At 30.0% G+C, this 16,804-nt stretch overlaps 1 protein-coding gene and 1 pseudogene across 1 annotated transcript in view; both read left to right on the plus strand.

Moving 5' to 3' along the window:
* The window catches only part of LOC147079718 (DNA-binding protein D-ETS-3-like), a 207,558-nt gene that overhangs the window by 39,376 nt on the left and 151,378 nt on the right, over positions 1-16,804 (plus strand). The window contains exon 3 of the mRNA XM_085943576.1: positions 8,653-8,736. Coding sequence (XP_085799702.1) covers positions 8,653-8,736 — 84 coding nt within the window. The remainder of the gene's footprint in view (positions 1-8,652; positions 8,737-16,804) is intronic.
* On the plus strand, positions 1,161-2,047 carry LOC147079719 (uncharacterized; annotated as a pseudogene).

The following is a 16,804-nucleotide window of genomic DNA, read 5'->3' on the forward strand; positions in this document are numbered from 1 at the left end:
TTGGAAATCATTTAAGTTTAAATAATCACTCTTTTAATATCAGTAAAAATTTTAAAATCCTGCATTTGAATGAGAAATCTATAAAATTGGATAAACAGGAAATCCTAGAAATTAATAGGTATAAATTTTTGCCCAATTCTAATTTGTTAAATGATCAATTATATTTTGTGTCTTCTCCATTATTGTACCCTATTTAATATTTGGGATTGTCATAACATAACTTTATATATTGTACATTATTTATTATTTTTATTGAATTCTGACTCATATTTTGGTTGTATTTGTTTTTTATTCCATCTCACTTCAATTGATAATTTTATTTTATTTTTTTATAAAAAAAAAAAAAATTATTGTTAATTTTGACTAATTATAATTATTTGTTGATATTAATGTTATTGTAAGTGTAGATTGTTTTATATTTTGTGGTTTGTTAATATTTTAAATAATTTGTTTAATGCCCCTGACGTAGTATGAAATATTAATGTCCAACCTCATTAGTTTTAAATTAGTCTGTTATTGGGAAGGTATTATTGGACGGATAATTATTATGTACCTATTGTTATATTATTTCTATCGCTTTGAATTTTGTTTGATAAATATTGTTTTATAAAAAAATAAAAAATAAATGTATTCAGTCGAAAATGTCCCACTGAAGCGGACGAAACCGGTCCTAATATATTAATTAAAAGTGGAATAAGTACTATAAAAAAAATTGCGTTTTATTAAATAAAAACAACAATAAAACACACTCCAAAAAACAAAACATCTTTAGAGGTTTTGCACGACATTGAAATGTTTATACAAAAATTACCAGCAGTTCTTTCGCACTACTGTAGAGCAAGCACAACACGAAAATATTTAAATAGAGAATTGAAGAATACATCACTTGTTTACAGGTTATACAAAGACGAATGTAAGATACGCAATTTTATAACATGTTCTGAGAAAGTGTTCAAAGATGTATTTCGTACAAAGTACAATTTAGGTATCCACCATCCAAAAAAAGACAAATGTAATTACATGTGAAAAACTAAAGAATATTGCTGAAGAGAATATGACAAATGTAGAAAATGATTTCTACAAAAAGCACAAATTTGAAGCCGAGTTTTCCAAATCTATACACTGAAAGGAACAAGATTTAGCCAAGGAAATCCATTTTTATGTGTTTTGATCTCCAAAAAGTCTTAAACATACTACTTCATTATTGACGAAAATACAGTCTTTAATGAAACTTTCTATGAAAGTGTGACCAGAAATGGTTATTGTTTTTTTTATGGGGAGAACAGGATGGACATAGGGGAGCCAATAAAATTTGTACAATTTTAAATAACTACCTATTTGAATATAGTGGATGAAAGGGTTTCAGTGAGCACGGTGTCGCTGTACTGTGATTCATACCCCGGGGCAGAATAAAAATCACCAAATTTTGGCCTGTATCATTCGGTTTGAACAGCAAAAAATATTTTAAATATCAGCATAACATACCTTAAACCTGGACAGACTTATATGCCTGTTGACTCCATTCATGTAACAATTGAAAATAATTTAAAGAATAAAGTTATTTGGGCCTCATCTGAATGGCCAACACTAATAAGTAATTCTAAAATCAACCCCAAACTATACAACGTAATAACAATGGACCATGGAGACTTTAAAGACTATAAAAGTCTCCAGAATGCAATTCTCCCCAAATTAAATAAAGCAGATCAAAAAATAATGTTTAAAAAATATTAAAAAGGCTTGGTTCTCCAAAGACCACGTCATGCTTTTTTCTTATTCATTGAACCCTAATGCGGAGAAAAGTACCTTTACATTTGCCAGAGGAAGGTTTTCCCGACGAATATCTGAGTCAACCGTATTGTGATGCCTATACGAAACACCAATTTCTATTTTAACGGCCAAATTTAAAGATCTGTCTAAACTTGTACAAAATACAATAATTCCATCCAGATACCATGAAGAATATTTGACAATGGGGCATCACAGTGCAGTTGGTGATACACTGAATGAAACAGACGAAGAAGATGAGCCACCTAATAATTTATAATGTTATATTATTTGGATACTTAACTATAATACATTATTTTTTATAACATAATTCTTGTTTAAAACTTTTAGTAAAACACAGCATTACTTTTTAATTATAAGGTACCTACCTACCTATATGACTTATGTTTTATTAAGATATCATAATTATATTTCTTTTGAATTCGTCTTCCTTTTCAACAATTTAAAAAATATGTTAATAATTATAAATTTGTTTTATTTGTAATTTAAAAATATATTTAACAAAATGTTATGTTTATGATAAATAAAGTCAAATGATGTAACCCATAAGATATCTCCTATAAAAATGAGATATTGACAATAACTGGACCATCCAATTGATGTAACCCTCATTTTCTAATTTGAAACATTTTTTTATGTAAAACTGGTTTAAAATACATATGTTTTAGTAAATAATAAATACTTCAATAATTAAAATCGTATTAATTATATTTTTTTTAATATACTTCATAGTAGAATATTTCCGACAAAAACAGTTTTTACTCTCTCCTGAACATTTTCAATTTTGAGGGTTACATCAATTGGCCAAAACACCGTCGATATTCTAAAGTTTTAAATGTCTAGTTAGTCGGGAAGTTAGTTAAACAAGATTTGTATTGGACAAACAAAAAGAAATTTGTACTGGACAAACAAGAATACGAGCTAATAAAAACGTGGTAAAAAAATAAGCAGTTGTCGAGATACAGTTAGTCGTAGATTTTGGAGCAACTTTATTTGAAAAAGGCAAGAGAACAAAACAGATCTATTCAATCACTGTGAAGATTTAAGGTTCTGCAGAGTCGAGCTACCGGACAATTGTAACCTAGATTGGTTTTATATGTATGAATGTATAAAAGTGAGAAAATATGACATATTGACTCTTGGTAGGTACATTAAATTTAATGTAAGGAAGTTAGTAGTTGTGGGGAATCTGAATTGTTATTAATTACTTTGAAAATGCATATCTTTATTAATAATATTAATAAAGAAGGCTATGTTGAGATTTTAGAAATCAAATACAATAAGAAATCTAAATGCATTTATCAGCGATTTATATTAATTTGTAAAAAAAAAAAAAAAACAATACAAGAATATAACGAACCCTAATGTCTGTTCCAATTACACTGAAAACATACTAAGGTGAAACAATTGTTTGAAAAGCTAATAAGGGAGGGTTGCGTGACTCGTGGCCAGGGAATTCATGTGTCGGTTAAAAAACAATAATTACTTATTAATATCGTTTTGTTCGAATTTAATGCGGTGGACGCCCCCCTTTAAGCGACACAGACAGGTTTAGTGCCGCCGAAATTACTATGCCCCGTCGACACTGGAAAAATCGTAAAATAAATTATGCGATGCTTCCACGAAACAAAGATACGCTGTAACGTTTTTAAAAGTAATAAATAACATCGGCAAGTGTGTAATTTATATATTTCTTGTACTACCACCTTGCATTTTTATCAGATAAGTATCAGGTGTGAGACTAATAATTTCAGGCTTAAAAATATGACTCCTAGTTTTTCAGTATCGGTGCCAAGTGTGAGACTCAGGGAGATGCCACACTTGTCAGTTTATTTATGATCTGACACTACGAACAGAAAGTGAAATGAAAAACAGAACTGTCAGTCAAATATAAACACCAATAATACCTGGAGTCAATCTCTGAATAAAGTTTTTATTTTGATTTTCTTTCATTCAAATTATTTCTTCACTAAGTAGTGACAATTATTAACCAGGATTGCACTTAGTCACTAACGCTCGCTTTTCCATAATATATGGAGTAATATAATCAATCCTCTCGAAGTATAATCGCATATTAAAATATATTGTCCTGGAAAAAAATAATAATGAGGATTTCGAATATACACTAGAGAATGATATCCCTGACAAATTTGTCAATCCCAAGATAACTGGATCCTTCAAAACTCTACTTTTACATGATATATACCACCTATCAAAATATGTTATATGTGCGTCGTATCATTATCTGCATCAATTACACAGGTCATTAAGTGTTTCCCAGCCCTTATTTTAGCATTTTGAATGATTGGGTGTCTTCTGTCCTTGAGACATGGTATGCCCAGCGGAGACAGGATATTTTAACTTGTAAGACGATATAAGGATTATTGTACAATATGTATAACTCGTGACTGTACCTTATTTGCTTCGTCTCATATATGTTATATCTATACAAATTCAAAAACCCTTCTTCATATCTTACTTTCAAAGATATCTATTTTCATCTCATTTTTTTTTTGATTAAGTGTTCGGATTTAAATATAATTAAATAATAATGTGTTATTCATACTAATAAGCATAAGTTTATACACAAGATAAGTAATTAAGAATTAAATATAATAAAATATAACGCAAAATGAAATATATAAATATAGCAAAATTAATGCTATCGACAACGGAAAGATATTTGGCAAATATTTTATTTATATCAAAACTTATATAAACTTTGTTCACTTACATAATTATTATTTATGATTTGATAATTGAAAACAATATTAAATACATGTAATTGTTGCGTTATGTAAGTACACATTAAAATATAAGCTTATACTTTATAAACAGTAAAAATAATACAGGTAAGTACTTACCTAATAATAACACTGAATTAGTATCATTTACTAACTGTTAAAAACTGTTAGTGAAAGCCAATCACGGAATACAAAAATTATTTAAATGAATCTGCTCTTTAATGCCAATAAAAAAAATGTATGTTATAATATTATTATTATTGCCTTCACCATTTAAAAAAAAGGCTCGTTCCGGCATCTATAATATATTTATATTGATTTTCAATTGATGGAAATATTAATATATTATATTGTTAAGGTTGTTTAAGAAACATAATTAATGTAGGTATATTCATCGATATTAAAAAAGTGTAGTATTCAATAAATAGAACACTACATAAAATAAATTAAAATGATGTCAACCACTGGAACCAATGCAAAGATAAGCAGGGTGGAATTTATTATTTCTATATTATTACCTACCATAGCTCTATGTTTGTATGCAAGTAGTTTTCGCCACATTTGACTTTGTAAATATGTTTCAGGGTTTTAATGTTAAATCATAATTGAATAACATTAAAAGTGTTAGGGTGTTTAACGATATGGGGTCGATGGATGGATATCCCCATTGGCGTGCATACAAGATTTTGCGGAAGTAGCCGGCGCATACAGAATCATTTAGGTACCTATTTTATATTCTAAATATGTATATTATGTATGCAGATTGAAAAAAATAATTCGAAATTGTTGCTATCCGAAAACATTTTATTGTATATATTATATACGCGGTATGAAATGATGCATGTTTGGCATAATGCGAAAGGACCACAAATGAAACCATAAAATAAAGAAACATACAGGAGTACGCAATGTGTTAGAGTAGACGCAGATAAATGGATATATAATGTCGTCATACAGTGGTACCCAAGGAGCACTAAATGACCACAAGGATGTCCTAAAACTCGCCGGACGGACAAACTCATAAATTTCTATGGATGTGCGTGGCAGAGCTGAATTAGGGACCAAGAAGAGTAGAAGAAGCTAGAGAAGGCCTTAAACCAGCAGTGGATCAACCCCGGATGATGATGATGACAAAATGCTATAAGAATCGTGAGATATAGATTTAAAAAAATATATATTCATATACCTAATGTGAGATACCTACTAACATAATAATAATATATTAAAATAAAAACACATATTAATACTGCTTATATACTGATAAAAGTAAACAAGCATAAATTTATTATACATACGTAATGTAATTTATTGATTTCATCCACCTCGTAAAAATACTTTGCACCTTCACTGGTACGATAGTTACCCCTCATTCAGAATACATGACTATCATGTTACGGTATCCCACCCCTCGGGAGATACACGTTTTTAGCATGCAGCCAAAGGGAATTTCATGGGAACACAGCGATAAACAATAAACTGTTTGATTGCACAAGAAATTTTCAACAGACATGCGTGGCGCATCATCACGACGACATGATAATTATGGATGCTCCCGATTTTAACGCTCCCCCCGTTCAAATATTGAAGCACGTATATGTGAAAATAATATCTTTATTGGTAAAAAAAAACAATGAATATATATCGACACGCTTACCGAATAAATGAGGCGTTCATTTCTATAAACGGATGAGGTAGAAATATAATAAAAATGTGAAGGTATGTACGTAATATTCTTTAGTTAAGTACCTACGTAACCTATAATTTTATATAGTTCGTATTGCGCATTTTATTTAATCACTTTCTATAAGTTTTTAAACATTTTTTTCGAATATTTTTTCGGGTAGGGTCATAGATAACAGACGTATATATATTGGGTAGGGTCTCGTGTTATAGTGTTCTATAACTAAAATAAACAGAAATCGGATCTAAAATACTCAAATTTATTTAGTTAATATTCGTTAAAATAAAAGATTGATTGGCTTATAAAAATAAGAATATCTTTCAAATTTACTAAAAAAACTTACTATTCTCATTTGTACACAAAAACATGGTTTGCAACCAATATTGAATGGTGGGATTTTGAAATATTTACTTCCCATTATAACGCACCGGAACGTACCGGAGCACAGTTCCTATTCGTAAAATCCCTGAGATTATCGCTCCGTCGCGTGGAAAAATGAAATATAGCATTCCGGTCGTAAATTATTAAAAGTCGAATCCTGGGTCTGGCAAGTATACATGTTGTTTTTCAATTTGTGTGTGAGTCATGGTATGGACCTAATAGATTGAGCAAGTGGCTGACATCCATTTCTCGTAAAAAACAAAATCTGTTAACACAAACCTCTACCCTGTGGAGGCCCATATGATCCTATTAGGATCGGACATGGACGAAAAAAAAAATATATTTTTAAAAGTTTATACGAAAAATATCGGAAACATATAAAAAATAATGTTTATGACGTGACGTAAACCTGAATTTTTATTTGCGGCGCCAACAACATTACATTACTTAGGTATATCCTAATCTTACATGCCTGAAGACTGTTATTTCATTTGAAAGTCTGAGTTTTATATAACAAAATATCGAATACACTTATTTTTATATAATGCATACAATCATTACATAAAATATGTTATTATTTTCGAAAAATTACCGAGTGGTCCGGTTCGCAAAATTGTCCTTTTCGAGAGCTGATTATATATTTTTATAACGACCGATTATAAAATAAATCTACCCGGCCGTTCACTTATTATATTATATTATAAATTATCATTTCCATCGCTGATTGATGGTCTCTACTTGCTGTCCCAATTCTTCTCGTTGTCATGCGCTGATACGTGCATTCGCTAAATTAAATTATCTGATCCGTCTTGCGATCTCTTGTAGGTATTTTAGTAAACTTTTGGTATCGGATGCTGTAATTTATCTAGATCATTGTCCTATCATTCAAAGGATGTGGTCTACCAATCTCTACTTTGAGATTTTTTCTCTTATTGGTATGATCGCAGCATGTGTATACTCCTTTACCACCATAGAGATCTACCTCTAACCACCTTTGTTGGGTACTCTTCGTTTTAAGACCCTTTTTGAATCTAGACCCATGTTTCTCACTCATACATTCTTAGCTACTGTTTAAACACAACACACATCAAATAGATTACTTAAATATCTTATTCAGCCTTCCAAATATACTCCATCCCAGTTTTGATCTCGATAGATTCGTCTGAAATTTCTCTCTTTATCATCATTAAATTTATGGCACTAAAACCCTTGGTAGGTCTTGACCTCCTTCAAAAACTTCCTCCACCCTGGACGATCCAGCGTCGACACTCTCCAGTTACTTTGACCGAGCATTCTTAAATCTCGTCTAGTCAACTCATTTTCGTCCAAGTATTCTCTTGCCTTCGAGGGTTGCGTACATAGCCCGACTTGCTGGTATAAGCTCCGGCATTTTATGCACGTCGTCGATCCAGTGCAGTCTCTGCACCACGTGATCTTTTCGCCTCTGTAAGGTGTGTACAGTTCATCATTACATCTTGACCTTCAAATGCCACTTTCTTGAATACCCCCAAAGATTCTTCCCAAAACTCTCTTCTCAAAGATATTCATATTTCTCTCATCCTATTTGCTTAATGCATAGCATTCTGATTCATACCGATTCTTGTATTTATTATGTGATATGATATAATATGTTACATATCTAAGATATACGACGTATTTTCCGATATTTTAAAGCTGAGCTCCATGCATGAACATGCCCCCGCAGTTTTAAGGGAATTTCTTTTTCTTTAATATTCGCTTCTTTAATTTCTTATATTATGCTTTGGAAATCATCTGGATACTGAATAATAGAGATTGGTCAAAATTTTAGTTGTCACGTCCTAATATTTCCCAATCTTAACTATATTTTTTTTGTTCAAAAGCGAATACACATAATAATATTATTAAGTATATTATTCAATAATTTATAAGTATTTATTGAAACAAAATATTTAGAATCACTTTAGTAGCATACTTAATATAAAAATACTCCATCCCACTAATTTATATATTTCATTGCAAGATTTATTATTTCTGTATATGAATTTAAATAATTTTGATTATAATATTACATTACAGGTGGTGATAAAGTGGGAAGTGGCCTCGTCAAAGGATATGGATCCAGTACACTTTCAGAATCATTACGGACCCCAAAATGTACAGGTAAGAGATCTTATCATAATATATATAATAATAATTATAAATCTTAATAATTAAACATCATAATATATATTCAGAAATGTACATTCCAATTACATTATATTGTCATCACGTCCTAGTCTTGTACTCTGCATTAAAAAAACTATTAGAGAAATAATTAATTCACCCTATAGTATAAATGCACAGTGACGATAAAACAATTAATACTTCCCTGCTAATTCACAATACGGTACTCATATAGGTACTCCACCTAGCAGATATTATGGAATATTTTAAATATAACAATAATTATTCACAATAACAAGAAAAAATATTGTTATATTAATGAAACTTTGTTAGTTAATTACGTATTATTCAAACATTAAATATTATGCTAATAATATTATATACCTACTTACTATATAAAATATCAATTCTATTTCTTCTTTCGATTATGCTTTACCCCAAAACTATCCATGTTTTACATTCATATCCTCTCCAGTAGTCGCTGGCCATTGATATGCGTCAAGCAGCCGAAGTCTTCACCTAGGTATTGGTGAGGTTTTTTTCAAACTGTGGTCACCTGCACTATAGCCATTTAATATGTGTAAAAAACCTGGATATCGGTTTACCAATTGCACTTGTCATAAAAATATTAACGTATTTAATGCAAATATTTATATAAGTTTCAATATAACGACTCCTTGGGTCTATCGACAATTTATTTTTGAAAAAATCTATTGAACATTTTATTTTCCATTTTGATACACCCAATCCTATTTATAGAATAATTATGATGGGTAGGTATATGACTAGCTCATATAAATTATTATGTTTAAAAATATTTATTTTGCTACTATTAAAAATGTAAATTGGTACTTTATAAACCGTTTTAATAGTGCATAACTTTATGCAGCTTTCCCCGTGAACGGATTGAAAAATGTGCTATTAATTATAAGCAAATTGCATGCAAAACATAGCAATTTTACCCTCCATTCTTCACGGTTAAAAGAGCTCTTAGTAAGATCAGAGAATAGATAGTGAACACGGCATTCAGCTACCGTTTAATACGAGAAAAATTCAACACAATTCCAAAGACATCTCTATAATAATTCGTGGAGAATTTTTACGAATGTTTTTCGGCATTACCTTGCACTTTGAAGTTTTCCACAGCAATTGGTAATCATGGTACATTAAAACAGTAAACGATTCATAAAATCCTAAGTACAGGGTGGCGTGACTTATCCAGAAAGAGCGGGCTAAACAATAAGTGTTCGGATCAAAGGCTCCCTACAATTTTCTAGTTGAATGTCAATTCAAGAGGATGTCACGAATCTCCATTAAAAAGTCTTTAGTTTCTAATCACCGTTGCTAATACCAACCGCTGCAGATCTCAATTCTGGATGCAAGTCTTCCCATGCATTTATATTACTGACAAGAGATGAATTTTAATAATCTGAACTGAAGAGAAGGTATTTAAATATCGCTTCAATAAAAATACATCATTTTATAATCAATTCACCACATATTAAAATGTTTGAATTTTTTAAAATACATTGAGATGATCATAAAATGTACTCATATATGTATAATATGTATCTACTAGAATATTTAAAAAGTAAACGTAATACGTCTGATGAAATTAAAATAAGTAAACTTATACGGTGTTTAAAAATGAACAACTTCTCTTTTTAAACTTGTAAAAATAAAATCATTTTATTGAATTACCATCATCCCATCAAAAAATAGTTTCACTCTCTCTTTAGCAGAAATTTTCATTTCTAGCACTATAATCTTATCGTTACTTATTATTTCTTCGTTAACCATATCCACTCCTTAGCTTAAGAATGTTTACACTTGACACAACACGGTATTTGCAAGAATCCCTTTTGCTCGCCAATCTTTCTAGTTCATGCCAGTATCCTGTAGATCCACTGTATATACTGGTATTTAGCAACGTTTCAGGATACCAGAACGCTATTGACTTGAATAGGTAAGCCAGTTTGAAATTCTTTTGAGCCAGCACCGCGCACTCGGCATTCACAATAATATTATGTTCTCGATGATCAATATACTGTTGTTCTGGATCATTGTTAACCTTGAAGGTTTTCAGAGTGACAGTTTTTTTGTCAATCCTTACTTGTCCATCTTGTGTACATGACTCAGCCATCTAAGACGATCCAATTAGATGGACTGTATTATTTGAAACAGTTAACATAAGCTCAAAAACATTTCATTTCTTCATTTTAAGTATTACATTATCAAAATACTATCATCGCAATTAATGTTGGGTCGTGGGACCTGTTTTATTGTCAGATAAGTATATTATTTTTCTCTTCATCGAATTACGGATAATATAAATCGATTCATTTTCGACAATACTCTCATTTAAAGGAATAGTAGTGATATAGAAAGATGTATATTAGGTATAACGCACTGGGATAGAAAATAAATACATAGATAAAGGAGCAATCATAAATATAGGACATGATACAATGGACAAATCTCATCATGCAATAGAACCCAGAAGATATAAATATACATAAACGGTGACCAACAGGTCGATCGATGACATAATTAAGTTTACCGGAAACACGTGACAACGAATGACAACGAATCGTAAAAATTTGATACGGTAAGGATCGGCCTTTATCTTGCAGATGCATAGATGATGAATAATATTGAACTATCGACGATATTAAATATTTTATTATTACAGTTTGAGAATAACTGAATGTAATTTTTAGGTGAGTACGTAGTTATTGTTAGGCAGAAAAATGAATAATGGATATTCAATTTTCTTAGATTTTACAGTTTTGGTTCCGTGTGTTGTTACTTTACTCCGTGTTTTCATAAATGAACAGAAATTTTATTGAAACGATGTAATATGTAATTTAATTTCTTATGTACAGTATGATTACGAATTAAGAACAGTATTTTGTTAAAGTGGAACAAGAAAATCTATTGCGTTGGTACATAATATACAATTTTATTCGCACCCGACCTCATATTATTATTCTCACTATCAAAATAATTATGTTGGTTAATAATATGTATAACGTAAATTCAAAACCGATTTTCTTCTAAGACCAAGCATGGCATAAATGTTTTCTTTTTGTAGCAATATAGGTATGTATTATTGCTTCCTATTATTTATTAATATTATTATATGTATATATTTTCAAGTTTTATATATATTTTTACCTATAGTCAAATTATCGTGTAATAAAATTCAAAAATATACTTTTTTCAATGTTTATTTAAACTTGAGATAGGACGCAATATTATATTGTGGTAAAGGCTAAAATCTAATAATCGTAAATAGTGTGTTATTATATATTATACTCTGAGGGGTCCCAGAATAATATACTCTGCCCGTAAGTGATAATGTTATTTAATTTGTGTACGTAACGTTTAGTATGTATAAAAAAATATAAACAAGTTTTCAAAGGACTATATTTATATTGAAATTGAAAAAGTAATGAGTGTCGGAGCTAAGACATAATATATATTTTTTGGTTATTTCAATTAAATATGAATAATAATCAGAATTATAGCTTAAGATCGGTACATTTTAAATACAAAACCAATCTCATTTGATGGTATTAAGTATAACATGATATAAGGTTTATAATATTTTATTGAAATGCCATTATAAAGACGTGATTACAGTACATTTTTTTATTCCGATATTATTGTCGTTGGATTAATATCGTATTGAGATATGTGTATGGAATTTTAAGTCTTTAAGTAAAGACAAAAAGTTAAATACATTACTAAGTTAGTGAATGTATGGAAAAGTAAATATTTTTATATCAACATATTTTGCACATGTTAGGGACCAATTTCGTTTGATCAACTGATATTTTCGGTACGCGTAGAGAAAGAGAATATCGAATACATAATCGTAACATTGTACAGATACCTATTGGTGATATATAAGAAAAGAAAACGATTTAGATGGGGGTAAAGATGACCCTCGTTATCTCCGATTATCTCGCCTTGTATGACGTCACCAGCGGGGGTTCATGATAAATTACGTCACGGCTTGGATACCACCCTCGAAACTAACGAATATCATAAACGGTGAAAACTGAGCGTTGTAATATAATGGACTGAGCTGAAACGCTGTATGAATATGCCCACCCCGTCAACAATGCCTGGAATACTGGCTTTATTCGCCAAAAGCAAGAGAATGGACCCCCAATATGGAGGGCTATACTAAATTGGCCATACACGACTGGTTTCACTATATTCTATTGAAAAGCGTTGAGTTTTGAGTTTCCAGTTAAAATTCAACATCATTCAAAGGGGTTTTAATGTCAACGATGTCAAATTATGCACATAAATGATCTTTAAAAATTACTTAACTTTATTACTATATAAATAACTGAAACCATATTAGCTTTTAATTACTAGTGGCGTAATTATTGGAGTTTGCAATCCAACGATACTACTAAATTTCTTGTTGGTGAAAATATGGAATTCTCGTACTAAATTTTATATATGTATTTTTTATCTCAAATGATATAATTATTAACAACAAAAAAAGTATTAGATGTGTGATCATAAATGGTCGGTCTCAAAATAAACAATTATTATAAATCATAGGCTACCACTAAGAAAACGCTCAATATTTTGAGCAGATGAGGTGTGATATGGAAGTATGTAAATGTATAAAAAAAGAGGAAGTCAGAGTGCTTCGGTAGTAAAAAAGTGACAAATGTGTATTACTGCATCGGATACCCACTAAAAAAATGTTTTTCAATCCAACTACAATGATAGACACATCTTTCCCACAGTTTACTTATTTTTTCAGTTCAATACAAGTTTTAATGCCATCTATATGTTACCGCTAAGTTAACTTAATTGTCGAAAATACATTATTTTGAAAAAACTCAGATGCATACATAAAAAGATGTGTTGAACCGAGTGGGATTCGCTCTAATCTTTCACTATCTGGGTTGGTGCTCTTATCAATTGAGTTATTGATCCAAGTATTTGAATCAAGCAAATTATCAAATGAAAAAGGCTCAATCTAAAATTATACCTGACTGACGTCTGGTTTTAATCATTTTTTATTGACATGCTCATGCTTTTTTTTTATTCAATAGGTAGTGAATATACATAAGATTTGCCAATTTTAATTTTATTAGTATCGTCACCTTTTGCGCGCTATAAAGTGCTGTTATCTATAGAATTCATAATAATATGTTCCATAATTCATTAAATATGAATTATAAGTTGACAAAATTTAGATCACTGCACAATATAAATTGTATTCATAATTATAATTTAAATGTTATTGTTATTATACATTTTAAATAATTCAATAGTTGCATTATATATCAAAAGTGTAATTGAATAAAATATGCACTCATTGAGGATAGAGTGACGCTGGCATTTAAACATAATAATTTCAATGTATGACGTCAAATACGCTCTCGCTGGCCATTCAATATTCATATTTTTATAATTAATATTATCCGACTATAACCGACGTTTTGAAATAAATAGAATACGTTTACGTCTCTAATCGTTACTCGATACAATTTTGTCGCAAACTAAATACTATTTCTCTGTATACGAAATACTCGTTTATTTTATCAGTTTTCACTTGAAGTTTTCCATTCTTTCTACCATTAAGTTTCACGATGCTGTCACTAAGTTGTCGATTTCGCTTGCTTAAGTCACAAGTATTTAAGTAAGATTTTGCCTATAGGCAAATTCATTTACCATCAATTTAGAATTATTAAAAATGATAAAAATACATTGGTCAGCATTAATGCAATAGGAATAGGGCATAGGCAAAGATTATGTAATGCTTTACATTTAAAATATCTTTATCACGATTTAACTTATTCTTATATCTTCATCAAATCTATCGATACAAAATCGGATTTATATCGATATAAATCCATTATATACATATCGTAACTAAGATTAGAAACTTTTGACTCCATGATATTTTAGTATTTTTGAAAACTTTGTTAACGTTTTTTTAATCACTGAAAATACAATTTTTTGACTTGTTATTATTTATAATAAAAGGAAAGAGATCTATTCTTTTCAAATGGGCTTGTCAACTGACATTTTCAATTGATTAACTGATGTTAGTTGACGTAGCCATATCCGATTATTAATTAGTTTTATTAAATCTTGTCTTATTTTAATTAATATAAAGTCTCTGTATCAAGAATTAATAGTTCAAAATCAACACTGAATTAATGTGTCTAAATAACTTTAGCATTCAGTATATTTGTAATATGGATCTTATCTACTGGACTGTAATACAATAACCCTAGTTATTATAAGTCATTACTTTTATTACTTTCTCGAAGGCTTTTTTTAAGGTATTGAGTAATACGATATCATTATTTCTCTTTTAAGGGAAGCATGTCCACACCACACCCTTGTGGATAGAAAGAACTGTAGGCTTGTTAATTTTTTTACACCTACCTTGAATATGTACACGATTTTAGTGTGATATTATTGGCATTAGCAGTTATGATAAACATTTCTAATAAGTGGCAGAAAATATCCACTTCTTGTGACATTATTAAGAGTTGTTACCAAATAATTATAGTTTATTAACTCAAGTATGAATAATGAAACTCGTCTACCATCGTATATAAAGGTAAAACTATATAATAACCAAGTTTTCTAGTATATATTTAAATTTATTTTTTAGAATCCAGTTGATCAATTTAATATTCAACTTCTTTGGAAATGAATTTGGTGTTTTATTTAAATTAAAAAAAACTACACGTTATAATGTAATACTCTTATTCAGTTTCATTCACTTAGCAAGATATTATGAATTCAGTTGAGTTAATCTTAATTAAATAACGTTGAATACATATTAATGAATTGTATTGTGTTTTATTTTTCATTAATAAAATAGTTCAGTTGACTAGATAAATAATCAGATATAGAATAATTGTTAATGTATTCGCCAAATAAATAGTCTATTCTATTGGATTTAAGTTTTGTACTATTCCATTTTAGTCGTAATTACCGAACCGGGTTTCGCCTTTTCGCATCTTCCGGCACATGCGCATTCACAAATAGTAAATACACACCATCAATGAATAAAGTTAATTCCAACTTATACAGGGTGTCTGCTGGAAAGGTTTACTACTTTAATTTTATATAACTTTATGGAAAATGAAAACAAAATTGTTTGGCGTATGGAAGACAATGTCAGCCTCTTGTAACCTTAAAAATAGGGGCTCTTTTTACAACATTTTCTTGACATTTTCACACATTTCAACCGGTATTTCATTAATACTTTGGACGCGGAAGACGCACACGGCGCGTAATGGCCAGGCGGCCGATCGATGTAATTAACTTGCATTTTAAAGGGGGCAATTAAAATCTCATTATCTCTTCAGCAGCGAAAGCATTAATCTAGTCACGAATGTTTTGAATAAGTTGCTGACGTGTTTCTAGTTTGTTGGCATAAGCCTTGTTCTTTAGATATCCCTACAAAAATAAGTTCGGGGCTCTTAAATCCGGCGACCGTGTAAGCCAATCGAAATCACCATTTCTTGAGACAATTTGTTGTGGAAATAAATCTCTCAGTAATTCCATTGTAACATTGACTGTATGTAAAGTGGTACCATCTTGTTGGAACCACAATATGTTAAGCAAGCCCAAAGCATTTAAATATGGTGTCAAAAAAATGTCAATTATGTTATGATAACGTTCTCCATTAACAATTACCGTAACGCCACGTTCATCTTTAACAAAGTAAGAGCCAATGATTCTTCCAGACCACATAGAGCACCATACATTCATTTTTAATGGATGCAAAGGTTTTTGGCAAATTTGGTCTCTAATTATCTGCTATATAGTCTATTTCTTCAAAATCATTCACTAACCGATAAATAGTGGGTTTTGATGGCACATTATTTATACCCAAAATTGTACATAATTTTCAAGTCGTCACAATAATAATTGATAATTGAGTTTGATAAAATGTTTTTACGATTAAAACATATTGGTTTAAGTATTGAATAATTTTCCATAAAAAATTTTCCACGTCTATACTTCACGATTTCCAAATATAAACTGTCAAAATTCATTTTTA

Source organism: Rhyacophila brunnea, unplaced genomic scaffold (genome assembly GCF_057557595.1).
Source record: "Rhyacophila brunnea isolate RB1 unplaced genomic scaffold, BYU_Rbru_1.0 scaffold_1, whole genome shotgun sequence".
NCBI lineage: Eukaryota > Metazoa > Arthropoda > Insecta > Trichoptera > Rhyacophilidae > Rhyacophila > Rhyacophila brunnea.